This window comes from Lactuca sativa, chromosome 2 (assembly GCF_002870075.4).
Source record: "Lactuca sativa cultivar Salinas chromosome 2, Lsat_Salinas_v11, whole genome shotgun sequence".
Taxonomy (NCBI): domain Eukaryota; kingdom Viridiplantae; phylum Streptophyta; class Magnoliopsida; order Asterales; family Asteraceae; genus Lactuca; species Lactuca sativa.
This window is the reverse complement of record NC_056624.2, coordinates 110,951,796-110,968,248: the sequence shown is the minus strand read 5'-3', so window position 1 is coordinate 110,968,248 and position 16,453 is coordinate 110,951,796. Positions and strand designations below refer to the sequence as shown.

The 16,453-nt window shown below is 36.0% G+C and overlaps 1 protein-coding gene across 1 annotated transcript; it reads right to left on the bottom strand.

Annotated features, from left to right (window-relative positions):
* Window positions 1-631: 631 nt before the first annotated feature.
* On the bottom strand, window positions 632-6,894 carry LOC111882055 (uncharacterized). The gene is made up of 9 exons (XM_023878423.3): window positions 6,196-6,894; window positions 4,083-5,884; window positions 3,305-3,391; window positions 2,586-2,738; window positions 1,987-2,150; window positions 1,776-1,923; window positions 1,569-1,691; window positions 1,400-1,487; window positions 632-1,093 (listed from the first exon to the last, which is right to left on the bottom strand). The coding sequence occupies exons 2-9, from the start codon at window positions 5,730-5,732 to the stop codon at window positions 918-920; spliced, it is 2,589 nt and encodes an 862-aa protein (XP_023734191.1). The 5' UTR covers window positions 5,733-5,884; window positions 6,196-6,894; the 3' UTR covers window positions 632-917.
* Between the last annotated feature and the right edge of the window lie 9,559 nt (window positions 6,895-16,453).

Below are 16,453 nucleotides of genomic sequence, written 5' to 3'. Positions count from 1 at the left end.
CTCTATCTGCCAAATGCATATTCAAGAAAACATAAAGGCTATTGATGCTATTTCTAAGTTTGCAAATGATACCATAGAGAAGATTGAATTTGTTGTTTAGAGCAAACCAAAGCAACTATAATCATTTAGGTGAAGAAAGCATATAAATGATGGTTATTGTGTTCAAAACTAAACATTCAAATTCCCCTTCCTTTTCTATAGTTGCCTTCAAATTTTATAAGAGTCGATTGATGGGAACAATATTGTATATATATGTTTGCTCACTATGATTAACGATTAAATGTTTGTCGCTTGCATTTTCTAAGGTTATCGAGTTTTTTCTAACTTGCAATCACATGGCTTTGCTTTCTCTTTTCTATAAAAAAAAAAGTATATATAATCCTTCCAATAACTCTAGTATCCACCTAGGTGATTCATATATGGATATATTGTCTTGTCTTTCTCTTAGTTGAAAGTGCCCACACGGAGCCCAATCCACATTGAAATTAAAACTCATTCAAATTGTAAGTGGTAACATAATTTACTTCTTTTACCAATATAGTCATATTTATTTTTTACCCACAAAACCACCATACTTACATCCTTATACTGATTAATAACAATATGTAACAAATAAAGCACAATGCTCATATTGGTAACGAAATATAGGTATGTTACTATTATATGTAAAATATAGAGTACACAATTTTCCCTTAAAACTCCGACACCTTGATGATCCTGACATATGTTTTTATGTTTCTTTGAATGTATGATTAAATTAGTAGCATCAATTTAAGTATCATACAAGAAATGCTACATAAGGAAGTATACTTCATTGACAACCAAATCTAAAATTGTTCTTTTTTATTTTTTGTTTTCTGTTCAATATGTCATTTCAATCTATAAAGCGGTGATGTTGGTGGTTGTGGTTGTCGTATTCATTTTCTTGTTGCCCGTTTTTGTGTTTTTGACATGGCTTGAAGATGGTTTGCTATTTGAGTGAAGGATGGTCTGTCAGTTGGATTATTTGACCAACACTTTTCCATTAATGCCCTCCATCCATGATCACAATGTCTTGGGATTGGAGGTCGAAGGGTATTTGTAACGATCCCACCTTCATACCATTTTAAAAACATCATCGATTAATTAATTGCAAAATATGAACGCTGATAGTATTATACTGTGTTTGACATGCATTGGACTGGTACTGATGTTGTCAACGGGACAAAATTGTAATTTCATCCATCTTGGAAAGGCGGAACGTGGACTTGCTCTTGATCTTTCGTAAGAAAAGACGTTAAAAATCTTGTCCCACTAAAAAAGATGGGACATGGAGTTTTTCTCGATCTTTTGCTAGTGAAAAGACGTAAATACCCTTACGAAATAAACACAACCATAGAGAAGAACAACATGGTCTTACCAATGATAGCACCACAATGCATATCCGCATAAGGCTCCTCCCCAGTCAATATCTCCCACATTGCTATACCAAATGAGAACACATCCACCTAACAAATGCCATACGCCATAATCAAATAGAAAAACAACAAAACCGAGTAAATGATACAAAATGACCAAATTATCCTTACTTTCTCAGAAACCCGAGTGCTACTACCATCTAGAAGCTCTGGGGCAATCCATGGAAGTGTTCCTCGTGCACCACCCGAAACAAGTGAGTTACGTTTCATTCTTGATAAACCAAAGTCACCAACCTTAAAAAAATAAAAATAAAAATAACTTAAATTTAATCACAAACTACATACATACATACATACATACATAGTATCGAATTTTACCTTACATATAGGTCGATCAGGATCTCCCAAATTGACAAGCAAGTTATCACATTTCAAATCAAAATGAACAATGTTTTTCAAATGCAAATACTCCATGCCAATTGCAGCATCTTGTGCAATTATAAGTCTTTTACGATAGTCAAGTGCCCTACAATAACGTTTTCTTATTACATATTCATCTTTTTTTTTTTTTAAATTGTAAATTTCTTACCTATTTCTTTTTGAAAGAACATGTCTTAGTGAGCCATTAGCCATATATTCAGTAACAGTAGATAATGTCCCCCCTGGCCCATCACGTACAACGCCATATAATGCCACCACATTTGGATGATGTAATTGTGACAAAATCTGAGCTTCTCTCCAGAAATCTTTTGTCTGAAAGTTATATGTAGGAAATAGCAACGTACTTTCATTAATTTGTTTAGGGAAAATGCCATAAAAACCCTTAAGTTTGCAAGTTTTTGTCAATTTTACCCAAACTTGTATTTTAGGTTCATTGATGCCTCAAATTTTCAACTTTTTGTTTTCAATTTTACCCTTTTTGCAAATTTATCCGGTAAACTTGAAAATTCTCAAAAGGGTAAAACCAATAAAAACTTGCAAACTTAGGGGTTTTTATGTCATTATCCCATTTGTTTATTATTCATAATGCAAAATTAGACCTTTGAAAACAAAAAAATCTATCTAGTTATAGCAATTTCTATTGCCATATTGGGAAATATTCTAATATGGAATGCTATAAAAGTAGAATGTTCAATAGAGAAAATGAAAGTAGGATTTTATAATAATAATAATATATTTATGACCTACCAATTTATCTCGCTCAGATGGTTTGCCTGAGAAACAACTTTCTTTAATTCTCTTGATAGCAACGTCTGTTCCTCTCCACTTCCCATGATAAACAGTTCCAAAAGTGCCACGTCCTAGTTCACTTAGTTCCTCAAGATCACCATTTTTTATAGTCTGCATAACTCATATGAGTAAAAAAAATGAGTCACAGTTTTAAAGGGAAATCTCTGATAAAGTCTCAGTATTTTGGATCAGTTTACGATTTAATCCCAATATTTATTTTTTGAACAGAAAAGTCCCAAACTTTTGTCAAAAGTTTCAATAAAGTCCTAAAAGTTTTTTTGTGAACAGAAGAGTCCCGATTATTTAACATTTTGTCCAAATTAACGAAAAAGTCTTTTTGTATATTTGAACGACAAATGACAGATTATATGATTTTCTCAAAATAATGGGACTTTTCTGTTCAAAAAAAAATTTTTAAGACTTTTTTGAAACTTTTCCCAAAAGTTTTGGACTTTTCTATAGATTTCCCCCTGATTATCTAATTTTATACGATAATTTATCGTTTTCTGTTGAAAAAAATAATGATTGTTTTGTTAATTTGGGGAAAATATAAAATAATCAGGACTTTTTTGTTCAAAAAATAAAAGTTGGGATTAAACCGTAAACTAACCCAAAATATTGGGACTTTATTGAAGATTTCCCCAAATTGAGAATAGTTGTGAAATAATGTACAATACCTGTAAACCGTGTATTCCTGCTTGAATTTCAGCCACTGTTGCATCACTAATGGATCCATCTGTCATTCTCTTATCATCTTTAACACTCTAAAAAAAAGGTAACAAATCAAAACTATGAAATACTTATTACTTGATAAAAGGGTTAAGCTCATAAAAGACCTTATATATTAGGGTTTTTTCCGGATTAAACCTCAACTTATATTTTTTTTCTGAAAAGAAAAACCTTGTATTTTTTCAGTTTTTCCGAAACAATAAACCTTGACCTTTTATTTTTTTTCCAAAAAAATCCTCGACATTTTAATTGTTTTCGGAAAAACCCTCAACTTTTTTAGTTTTTTCCGAAAAAACCCACACATTTTACAAGTTTTTTCGAAAAAAAAAAGATTAATCTCATACAAGACCTTGTATTCTGTGTTTTTTTCCGGATTAAACCTCAAATTTATTTTTTGCCTGAAAAAGACCTTGTATTTTTTCATTTTCTCTGACCTGACGCTTTTAGTCAATTTTTTTCCAACAAAATTTGTAAAATGTGATGGTTTTTTTGAGAAAAAGTAAAATAGTTGAGGATTTATTTGGAAGCAGTTAGAAGGTTGACGATTTTTTCGGAAAAAAGACAAAGTTGAGGGGTTTTTTTTCAGAAAAAATGAAAAAATACAAAGTTTTTTTCGGTAAAAGAAAATAAAGTTGAAGTTTAATCCAGAAAAAAAAACACAGGAAATGAGGTCTTTTATGAGATTAACCCTTGATAAAATGCATATTAGTAATCATAACACATTACCTTTTTTTCAAATTGAGAAACACTCTCATTTTCTTTGTGAATATCTTGCATACACAACAACTCTTTTGTTGATAAAATTATGTCAAGTGGAAGATTATCGATTATGTCTTCTGAGGTTTGTGATCGACTACTGTTACCTACATTATCTACAAAGCTTTCACCAAGAGAAACATCACTACTAATGGAAGCAAAACCGGTTGAATTTGGAACTATAAAATCATGGGTAAAATGGTCATTTTCATTAAAATCCAAGTGACCAATTCGAGGGTGTTCAGTATTATGTTGCAACCCATCACTACTGACTGTTGTAGCCATTGAAAGCTGTCTTTCTAAAGGAGTAGCTGGAGATAAATTGTGATGATATTCTTCAATATCATATCCTAAGTTTAAGTTGTTCTTCTCCATCCACTTGATTGTTTCTTGATTCTCACATTTATATATTTGTGTTTTCTCCTTTATCATATCCTCTTGTTGCACAAATGAAGCAAAATCTTCAAGTTTGTTAAGTAATGAAGACGAATTATTTCTCATATTATGATTTTGTTGATGACATAGAACAGATTTTTCAGATTGGATTTTAGATTCTTGGATAAGAAAAGGGTTGTTTTCATATAATGGTTGTTCGATTTGATCTCTATTGACTTTGAATTGAGAATTTATTGGATCTCTATACTGAAACGAAGGAGATTTCATAAGTTGAGTGGGATTTAGGAGCATTTTTGCCACATTTGAAGAACTTGGAGTCTCGTTTTCAAGACTTGTGATGGAATCTATTGAACTCTTTAAAGGACTTGGAATTGTAACATCATTCATAGAAGCCACATATTTGTAGGAGTTCTCAGAAGAATATTGACTCTCAGAGTTTAAAGATTCAAGAAATATTCGGAGTCTTTTAGACCCTTTTTCCAGCTCATGATATTCATCTATCATATGATGAAAATCCTCATCAGAACAAACGGATATAAGTGCATCAAGATCTTCTCCAGGAAGCTGATACTTTATCACATGTGGATGTTTGCAAATGGTGTAGGTTTTCTTCACGAGTTCTTGATAATTAAGATTTTTTTTAATAGATATAATTCGTGTCTCTCCTCCTACATACCTAAGCTTCCCATCATTTGCCCTTGTCAATATTCTTCCACCAAAACTACACAAAAATTTCATTTTCTCTTTATGAATTCGGTTTTCATTCGTATAAGTTGATGATTGTTGTTGTGGGTGTTGATTGTATCCTCTAATATCATAATCTTTATGATAGTATCCTCCTGTTGAGTCACAATATGTAGTTTTTTCTGCTTCCATTTGATACTCATATCTTTCATTTTGATTGAATTGGATTCCAACTCCAACTCCAACTCTCTTCTGATCTATTACATTTCCTGAGGGTATTCTAGTAATTGTGCCATGGAATCCTTGAGAACAATCTTGAGTTCTTCCTAATGTAATACTATCTTGTCGATGATACTCTTGGGAAGATGATTCACCATTGTTCATTCTTCTTCTATGACTGAGGTTTTGAAGAAAATGTGGTGAAAACTCTTCACCTGTTTGTACAGATACATTGCGTATATAATAGTCTGCATCAGTTTCATCCCTTGTAATATTCTCTAGAATTTGTTCTCCTGAAGTTCGTGAAACATCACTTTTCATTGTCTCAAATTAGATAATAGTGATGAATTGTGATGATTTCTTAGCTGTGTATTGACATTGTTATCTTACTTCAAGGGATTTATAAATTATAATCCAGCCAAAGAAAGCCAAAACTTAATCCAATAGGGCTATGAACAGAAATCCTCCACTCCCTGTATCAGAAATGTAATTTGTTAACTTTGTTGATAAAGGGCCCTCAATTTATCAACATTATGTAGAAAGAATTAATGCATCTCTATGTCTGGCTGCAATAACTTAGAATCAGGCAATCAAAAAGCTACATATCATTGTTGAGGCATTTCATCGAACACGTTAGCAGCATATTTTGTTTACACACATCAAGAATTCACAGGCGAGGAAATTAATCACGTTATATGAAAACCGACAGCAGACAAAAGAAAAAAAAAATTGCGAAGCAAGAATAGCGCACAAAGGCATATACAGAACAGAGGGAAAAGGGTACCTGAAAATTTTAAATCTTTTTCCATGGACGTAATACTTTAACTAGCGATGATTCTCAACGAAATTGAAGGATAGCTGCCGTTTTTTTACCTAATGAATTAAAGTTTGCCGGGTTTCCATCATTTTTCAGGTGTAGGAGGTTCGTTATTTGGATTAAGAAAAGAGGGGAACCTCAATCTGGAATCCGGGGGTTTCTTCGTTCTTGAGGTGGATGAGAAAGAGAGAGAGAAACAGAGGGATTTGAATGTTTCGAAATTCTCGGAATAACGCGCCATCAACTGACCAGAGGGGACGGCACGTGGGTACCTACTTTTAACCGATTTGCGCTACCAAACCCTTCCCTTCGTGTCTTACCAATTTTTTATTTTTTTATTTTATTTATTTTTTATTTTTTAAATCAAAGCCATATTTACATTTTTGTCCCTTGACATATACTCAAATGTTAGTTCTCATAGTCAAGATAGATTTTTTTTTAGAACCGGCAAATATTATTAAAAGTGAAAAAGACCGTCTAGCAAGTACTATGCGGGACAAGAAGAGAAACAAGGAGAAAGTATTAGAATACCATGCTTTTAGTTTTACAGACATCGAAGTGGGCATATACTCCATTCCACCCACTTATAGTGACATTTAGTTCTCCTATGTATCAACCAAGAATATACCAGGGGCTTGACTTTGTCCAGTATCAAAGTAGGATTCGAGTGAGTGTTTTTGAACACCCGATCACATCTTGACTTCCATAACAACCATATTTGGCTATGGTAGGAGTCGAGTGAATGTTTTTGAACACCGGTTGGACTGGGAATCGGGGAAGTGAGCGGTTCAACTATCATCGATTTTATGTCTATTTCTGAACCTGATCGAACCGGCTGGTTTTTACAAAAATCTGGTTGAACCAATTCAATTAAATCAAGTGAACCGGTTAAATTGAATAAAAACACATGAAATTGAAACCATTTGCATAATAAACTTTGGTAGTTTTCTCACATTTATTAAAAAATTTCTTAATAAAAGCAGATGATAAATGTTATGAAGTTTTTTGATGCGTTTATATTTATCTAGGACTTTATTTTCTTTTTAATGCATGTGGATTGATGTAAAACGTATGGTTATAAGTTATTTTAATGTATTTAGATTGATCTACAACTTGTTTTTCATATATATTTTAATGTTTGAACTTGTGGACATCAAATTCTTGATTTGTGTATGTATGTATGTATGTGTAGGAAAAAAAAAAGATGAAAATTGTAGAAACCGGTTTACTCAGCGGTCGAACCAGTTAAACCGGTCACCATATCGGTTTAACTAAAAACCCGGTTTTTAAAACATTGACCATAGCAAACACTCATGAGATTGTTTCTCCTTTTTGAACACCTTTTCCAGTTCTTTGCGAAACTGATAAGATCTCCAATGGTGACAAACTGTGGGAGAAGGATATCACACCATTTAAAGATCCATTCCCATACTGTGATTGCCAAAGGGCACCGAATCATAATATGCCCAACATCTTCATCCTGTTGTGAACATTGTGAACATAATGTATTTGGATGCAACTTTTTATTCTAACTTTCTATAATTTCATTCAACATTTTTATTCCATTCAATTTTTTTTTTTAAAGAATGGTCTCTTTCAACAAGGATGTTCAGGTCAACTTACGTGCACTGCAACTAATATCTTGTGTGAACATGAGATTATGCATCATGACCTGAAGTTACTGTAAGCGTGGCAAATCCAAAAAAACAGGTTCATGCCAAAGACGAAAACGTCGAAGCTTAAAGCGGTAGCAATTTGCAAGCTTTTTCATTTTCCATTCCTGAAACCCAAATCCTAAATTACCTTCGATACTCACAATATCAACACCAGTATAGTCAAGCTCTGATGCAACATTCTTATAACTAGTTTTGGATCTCTCGGTATCAATTTGTTTAATTTGTACTGACGGGGAGACTCAAAAGAAAGTGGAAATAATTTAGGAGTTAAGTTTGCTCAAGGAAAAATGAATGGGAAAAAATTGATGTTTTTTTTATATGTATGACGATTTGACTAGAGGGATGTTGAATGGGAGATGATTTTCCAAGAAAGCTTTTGATTATAACACTAAAAAAATAAATAACAGACAATTATACCCCTGATATATATACTCTAATAAATGAAGGTTTTTTTTGTCACATATCACACTTTCATTCAATTTGTCAAATATCATTTTGTGGTTATTTTGAATTAATTTCTTTTTCACATGTCATTTTATGGGTTTTCTATTTTAATAAATTTCACCTAATACTTTAATATAATAATTACAATAAATATAGTAATAAATGAATATCAATTTTATTAATGGATTTACATTATTATTTCCAAATAACCGAATTAAAGTTCATTAGTTTATTTTGTTTATTCATTTAAATTTAAAAGATAAAAAAATCAATTTTAATAATTCAATATTTTTTTATTTTCTTATAAATCCAAAATTCTTAAATATTTAGACCTTTATATATATCTTTTAATTAACCCATATAATACATGAGTCTTAACTAGGGAATATAGAAAAGATAGAGAGAAATATTAATTTTTGTTTCCAAAAACCCACTTGAAAAGCATCTCCCATTTGATTTATGGTGATTTGGCCGACTATACCCTCTTTCTCTCCTTATTATTTATACCACCAAGTTTCCTTCTTTTGATATTTATAACCCTCTTTTTTTAATATTTTTTTCTTCTTTAGTCATCCTTTAGACAACTAGACTTATTTTTTTAGGTTACAAACACCTTCTATAACAGAACAAAAAGACAATCATAGATAATATTGTGAAAATACGTGAATAATAAAATTTGGATTTCTTTTATAAAAGCTGAAAAATTATCAAAATTAGATAAACTATTACACAATCAACTACTTAACAAAGTGTTTTTTTTTTCAATATTAGGCCTAAGGGTATACCGGCCATGAGAGGCGTTCGTGGCCATGTTGGTATCTCACCACGACGGTGCACACAACCTTGTGGTGACATTGTGCTTCCCTTGTGGCACGAGCATTGGTTGTTGTTGGTTGGTGTGGTCTGCACCATGTAAGGCCATACCTCTTATGCTTCTCTTTCTTCCTTCTTCTTTCTCTTCTCTTTCTTCGTGGCTACATTGTGAGTATACTAACGACCACATTGGTGTGTGGTGGTGTCTGTTGTTCACCTGGAAGCTCTCCATGCTCCTGTGTGTGGGAAATATACCCTTTGGCCATGTGGTTTATATATAAAGAAGGGTTCATGGCCTCGGAAACTACATGTTCTTCGTTTCTCGAATAATAAAAAAATCATTTTTTTTTATTATTTTATGTAAAATGAAATTTAGAAAAGGGTTTAAGTCGTTTTTTGTCACTTAACTTTTGGTTTTGTGGTTAGTTGGTCACTTAACTCATTTTAAGCTTTAAAAAGGTCACCGAACTTTTGGCTTTGTGCTCATTTAGTCACCTAACTTTTGGTTTTGTCACTTAATTTTTGGTTTTATGCTCATTTAATCACCTAACTTTTAAAATCATGACCATCTGGTCACTATACTTTTAAAATAAAGTTATAAAAATTAGCACAACTTCAAAAGTTAGGTGAGTAAATGAGCACAAAACCAAAAGTTTGGTGACCTTTTAAAATTTAAAATGAGTTAAATGATCAAATGAGCACAAAACCAAAAGTTAAGTGATCAAAATTAACTAACCCTTTAAAAAAACAAAATTAACTAAAAATATTAATAATCCAATAAATTAATATTTGTTAATATATAAATATTGTATATTAAAAATAATATTTATGAATATAATAATCCAATAAAAAATTAAAAAAAAAAAAAGAATTAACTAAAAATGCAACGGAAGACTTTATTAAAATGTTTAATAATCACCAAAGTTACCTTAAAATAACCATGTCCAAAACATTTAGGAAACAAGTAGTTCAAATTCCAAGAAAACCAACATGAAATGTCCAAGTGGTATTGATACAGAAAGTAATAACTACCCAAAAAGTGCAGCCCAATTAGGTATGGAAACATGCATATTTAGGAATGGAAATATGCATATTTCATAAAATTCAATTAGTCATGTAACATCAAACCGTTCATCATATGTTGCTTATTATTATCAATATATAATGCATATATTAATTTTGACATGTCACCGCAGTAGTTATTAAATTTTTATCTTTGCAATAATTACTTATAATGTTAACCGCTAATGAGGGTCTATAACACCTCTAACCCCCAAGGAATGTGACCTAGACGAAGCAATACACAAAGTGAGGCTCGACTCTCACCCACAACATTGTCTCTGGTTCTCCACGTTCACTACCCCGACGTTGCATGCATGAGTACAATTCATTTTCGTTCTTGAGTGATACGACTTAGTATTTTCACCGTATATACCCCACCAAAACGTGATGCTTGATTCGGCGTCTCCGTGTAGCCAACATCACTCCATTCCCTGCACATTGGGATCATGTTTCGAAATGATTACCTAGAAAACAACTCGACATCGTCTGACTTAAGCTCTTTGCTCATCGATATTGTTTCAACCTAATAGGCCACTACTACATCCGGATAGGGTAGGAACCTAAGTTTAGGTAACTACCCTTTACCCCCGCTACATGTATTTGTAATGTCCCATTTTCACAACCAATTTTTTTTCTTTTTTATTATGGTAAAACTTCCCAATTTATAAATCCGTTATTAATAAAACCATTTATTCCAAATTACATTTATTAAGAACCAAAGTATTATAGAAAATGTTAAATCCTCAATGTTTTTTATGAGTGTGTACAGTCCCGCCTTCGCCTTCCTACATCCACCGATGACACCTGAAATAATAAACAGTTGGGTATGCACAAAGGTTAGTGAGTTTTCCCCAAACTAACCCATACGATAAATATATAAACATGCATAACTGTCGTTATTTGGGCCTTCTCCCTAACTGGACCCCCCCCCCCAGGCCTTCAGTCTATCCGGGCTAGAATACTAGGGTTCGTTGGCCTACCGCCTCAATCCAACCGCTCCTCCCGAGCCTCCATGCCTACGGCTTATAACTGGCCTGCAGCAGGTATCTTGGCCTACAACACAAACCAGGACTGCCTCAACCCAAACCAAACACAACATGTCGACATATAAAAAACCAGGAACAAGTAGGCACATAATACATGCAACCAACAATCATACAGCTCACTACCACCTACTAGTCCTCTCGCAGCATACAGCCCTGCTACCAACTAATCTCCATAGAATGTGTAACCGTAAGTAACCAAATGTGAGATAGCCACCCGAACAGATGATCCTACTCTAAAGCCATAACCAAACAAGGAACAGGCAAGAGATCATAGATCAAGAGTTCTCAGGCTATCTTACATGACCACAAATAGTCCCTAAGGGTACCCTATAGATTATTACCAGCAAGCACAAATAACATACAGTTCTACAGATTATTACCACAAAGCAACATACTCAATTCCAGGAGACATATCTGACCACAGACAGTTACCCGGACAGATGATCATACTCTAGAACCACAACCAAACAAGGAACATGTAAGGGAGATTGGATCAAGAGCCCTCAGTCTATCCTACATGAATATATACAGTCCCTAAGGTATCTCTTTACTAACAGATAACTAAAACTAGTGAGTTTGCATTAGTGCCTTCGACCCACATGTACAATGAGGCAAAACTCACCTCAATATGTGCATAGGTAACCACTGTAGCAATGAAGAACTCTACCAGCTTCAACTCACTTCCAATCACCTATAGGAAGATACTCGAGTCAATACCCGATCACATGTCATAGTCACATGCAACAGTGACTACCTCACATGAAATGACGATTAGGGTTAAGTAAGGAAACTTAACCCATTCAGAACTTAATCACCTAAGGGTAGGACTGATTAAGGTTTGAATTAGTTATTCTTGGGTGAAATAACAATCCAATCAATAGCCCAAATACGCACCCGATCATTGTCTAAAATAGAGCTCCCTAATTCTACGGTTTTACACCAAAAATCATAACCAAGGTTAGTGTTCTACTCTAAATCCCTTAAGGACTTAATTCATTATGTCCAATATTGCATTAAGTTAATTGTAGGGTATTATTAAGTATTATATAAAGTTTAATTAACAATTTAATGCGGGTCCCAAAAAATCCAAAACTAAGGTATTCTTGACATTAGGGTTTTCTAAACCCTAATTAGCGTTTCCAGCCCTAAACTCATGCCACTCGGACTAAAGTTAGATATTTAGGCAATTTAATGTTTAATAAGTCGGGCACCACCCACTACCACCCCGGGCAGTGGTGGTAAGTGGTGGTCCAAGGCGGCAGCCACCCATACATGGCAGTGGTTTCGAGTGATAAATTCAACAACCAAGCACACATAAAAGTTCCTACATCATTTACACACACATTAGCACCAAAAGAATACAAAATGTTCAATACATCTACTGAGATGGTGGCAAACGGCAGTATGAGGTGGCAACCACCATCTTACGGTGGTGGTGGGGGTTTTCTTTGGTTTTCCAGCCAAGCAACACACACGCTAATGTACACTGAAACACGTACACCCACATGCAGAATCACACACAACGCAACCACCCACTCACGGTGGCATGCGACTGCTAGAAGAATGTTGGTGATGGGACAGTCGTCGGAGCGGCGATAGCGATGGGTGCGAAGTAGCGACGACAGAAACAAAGAGGGAGGAAGGGAAGCGGGTTGTGCTATTACCGAAGGGAGACTACAATGACCATAGTCACGATCTTCCGACTTCCCACAGATATGGCATCCACATGTCAATATTCACCTTCTTTGACAATAGCAGCGACAACCACGGATTTGTTTTCCCGATCTCCCCGACTAACACTATGTCAGCTTGTTGAACTCGCCTTCGTCGGCAGCAGAAACAACATCGATGATGGTGTTCGATGGCTCATGATTTTGCCAGCAGCAAGGGTCCACTGGTGGTCTTGGTTGATCGAAAAGGGTCCACATGTAAATCTTCATCTTATATATTAATTAGCTACAAAGAGTGACTCACCTCAAATCCAAGTTAGGGGAAGTAACGAGCTGAGGAAGACACTCTCCAGGAAGGCCACTAATGTAACACCCTCAGATTTGGCCTAGACTGTAACATCCGTTTTCTTGAATGAATTGAATTAGGGTTTCAAAGGATCAAAAGGTTGTATTTCTTTTTCGGCCACAACGTGATGAAGCCTCACCACGACTTGGTGATAGGCTTTTGGGCCGCAGGAGTATAATGACCCACCACGACGTGGTGGCGACTGTTGGAGAAAACCCTAAAGTTTAGGGGTTGATCCCTAATTAAATTCCTTAACCTCTCATAGCCTCTCTCTTATCAGCCTCCATCTCTCCAAATCGACCATTGAAAACCCTAGATCCCTTGTGTGAGTTTTTGTCCTCTAAGTGTGTGTGTTTTGTGCTTGTGAAGGAAGAAGGTGGTTGTAACATCCCAAAAATACGAGCCAAAAATTTCGTTTTTGAAACATGGACTTAGCAAAACGTTTAGAAATAAATCATTCAACAACCATTTCATTTCACAAAAGATGTTGCAGATCAGAAAACATTGTCATAATCATAAAAATGTCAGAGTACTATCTCCCAGGTAGATGTCATAATGCGGAATACAAGCAGGTGTGTGTGATGTACCGCTACCGCGCCAGCTCCTTCCCCTTCGACGAAGAGGTACCTGAAACCAAAACTGAAAACTGTAAGCATGAAGCTTAGTGAGTTCCCCCATAATACCTCATACCATGCAAGTATACAACATACAACTAGGAGATACGGGCCTTGCCCACACTCATGAAGATACGGGCCTTGCCCACACTCCGCTAGCCGAGAGATACGGGCCTCGCCCACACTCCACTATCTGGGAGGTACGGGCCTCGCCCACACTCCACTCTCGGAGAGATACGGTCCTTGCCCACACTCAGCCGCTAACCCATATTATACAAGTATCACACAGACAACAAGTATAGACAACTCTATCATACTGGCATATATCATAATCAACTCAACCAAGAGATACGGGCTCGGCCCGCACTCTAGTACTAACATCTCGTCTATACGGGTCGGCCTTGGTGCCTTAGACCCGTTCCTACTGGAAGGAAACTCACCTCAAGGTAACTTTCGGTCTGCGTGGGGACTGACTGTCTGCTGCTACTGCCGCTCCAGAGATCTTCCGGCTCTAATTCCGACAAAACCCTTAGTCAAATACTGCTAACCGATTTCAGGGTAAATTGACCATTTACCCTTACAAATCAAGAGTCAAGTCACAGTCAACTGCCACTTGACCAGACTCGCTGAGTTGGCTTGCCAACTCGCCAAGTCCCTTTCCTTTAGTCTGACCATAAATCCGTCTCTACTCGTCGAGTTAGACGTAGACTCGACGAGTTTTCCTTCTAAACCAAAGGCCAATAGTCCTTCATCCTACTCGCCGAGTTGTATGAACAACTCGCCGAGTTCATCTTCATCCGAAGAACACTCTATGTTGAGACTCGCCGAGCTGTATTAACAACTTGCCGAGTCTGTTCTTGAGTCAAGAAGATTGCCTTAAACTCGCCGAGTCATGGAATTGACTCACCGAGTTACTTCATGAGTGAGTCTAGCTTCCGACCCACTGAGTCACACCCAATGACTCACTACTCCAACCCGCAAATACGAAAAGGGGGAAAACTCGGGGACTCGCGACTCGACTTGCCGAGTCAGATGAACGACTCGCCGAGTCTGCCTCATGCAAAAACTATACACGCGATTTTGCTTGAATCCAGTCCATGTCATTCATAGATCTGGGTTCCTAGGGCCTGGTTTACATGTAAAGTTTCCAACTTTACCTGTAGATAATCACCAATGAAGGTTTTAGGGCTCAAAGTGCACCAAAAGGGGTAGATCTAGGACTTTCATGCAATATGACTCCATAAAGGCAGCAGATCCAAGCTCCAGGGACTGAATAGTGCTTAGATCTAAAGGCTAACAACTTAATACAACCCACAATGCACAAACAAGCTTGGGGAATGGCTCAATAGGGACTTTCATGAAGCTAATAGAGACTACAAGCTTGAAAACAGAGGGGAAACGAGCTATACCTCAAGGAAAACGTTAAGATGTCACAAATATGCTTGGCCTCCTTCTCCTCTTCTTGATCTTCTCTTCTTTCTCCTCAAAAACTTCAAGAACACACAAAAACACTTTAATCTCACAAGGAATAAGGGTAAAATGATGTTGGGAGCTCTGAGGGTGAATGGGGGCGAGCTTGGGGGCGGAAATGAGGGTTTAAATAGGGTGCAAACCCTCGAAATTTAGGGTTTCATCAAACAGCGGTGACTCGCCGAGTTCAGAATATGGACTCGCCGAGTCGCCAACTTAAACGTGCCCCCGGAACCCGCCCCTACTCGGCGAGTCGGACCTACAACTCGCTGAGTCCAAGGCTAAAAAGACAAATTCTTAGATAAATTTTTACGTACCAGGAACCAGGTGCTACAGTGGTGGAAGACGATATTAGGAGTCCAAAACAACTTAGTTCCAGAAGTTTATCTTCCTCAAGCATATCAAGAAGGTATAAAGTCTTCATCTTAATGAGTTAGTTGATAGATCTATGAATTTTGTCCACTTTTCTCTATGCCTTGTTGTTTTGGAAGGTTGAATCTCATAAAGGTTGCAAATTTATGAATCTCCAGACCATTTGGAGCATTTGTCTCTTTGGATCTGATTTAGATTTGAGTTTTAAGGCCATGCATGGAATCTTGGGCCTTTTGATCTAATTTAACCAAATAAGAGTTCAAGACATGCATTGGACATGCATGTCTAGAAAGCACCGATTTTAATGATGTGATTGGTGTTGGAAACTCTTATGGCGCTTTTAAGCAAGTAATCTTAAGGATTGAGTGGATATTGCTTAAGTTATGTGATGTTTTGGATCTTAAAGTTGAGATTTATGCAATTTGGAGGGTTCTATTCGATAAAGTTGGAAACTTTATCCATCTAGACCTTATTTTGGACTAGATCTGAGTTGGAGGCCCCATCTAGATTGAAGGAAATGGCTAAATACATTATGTTGCTAGAAATACAGTTACCACAACGTGGTGAGGCCACCACGCATGGTGACAGGGCGGTTCGCGACTATTTTGTCGTATTCGACACCCCGACGTGGTACAAGGGTACCACGAGGTTGCGGTCAGCTGAGTTGACTTTTATCGACCTTTTTGACCGTTTGAATAAGTTTGAACCTAAT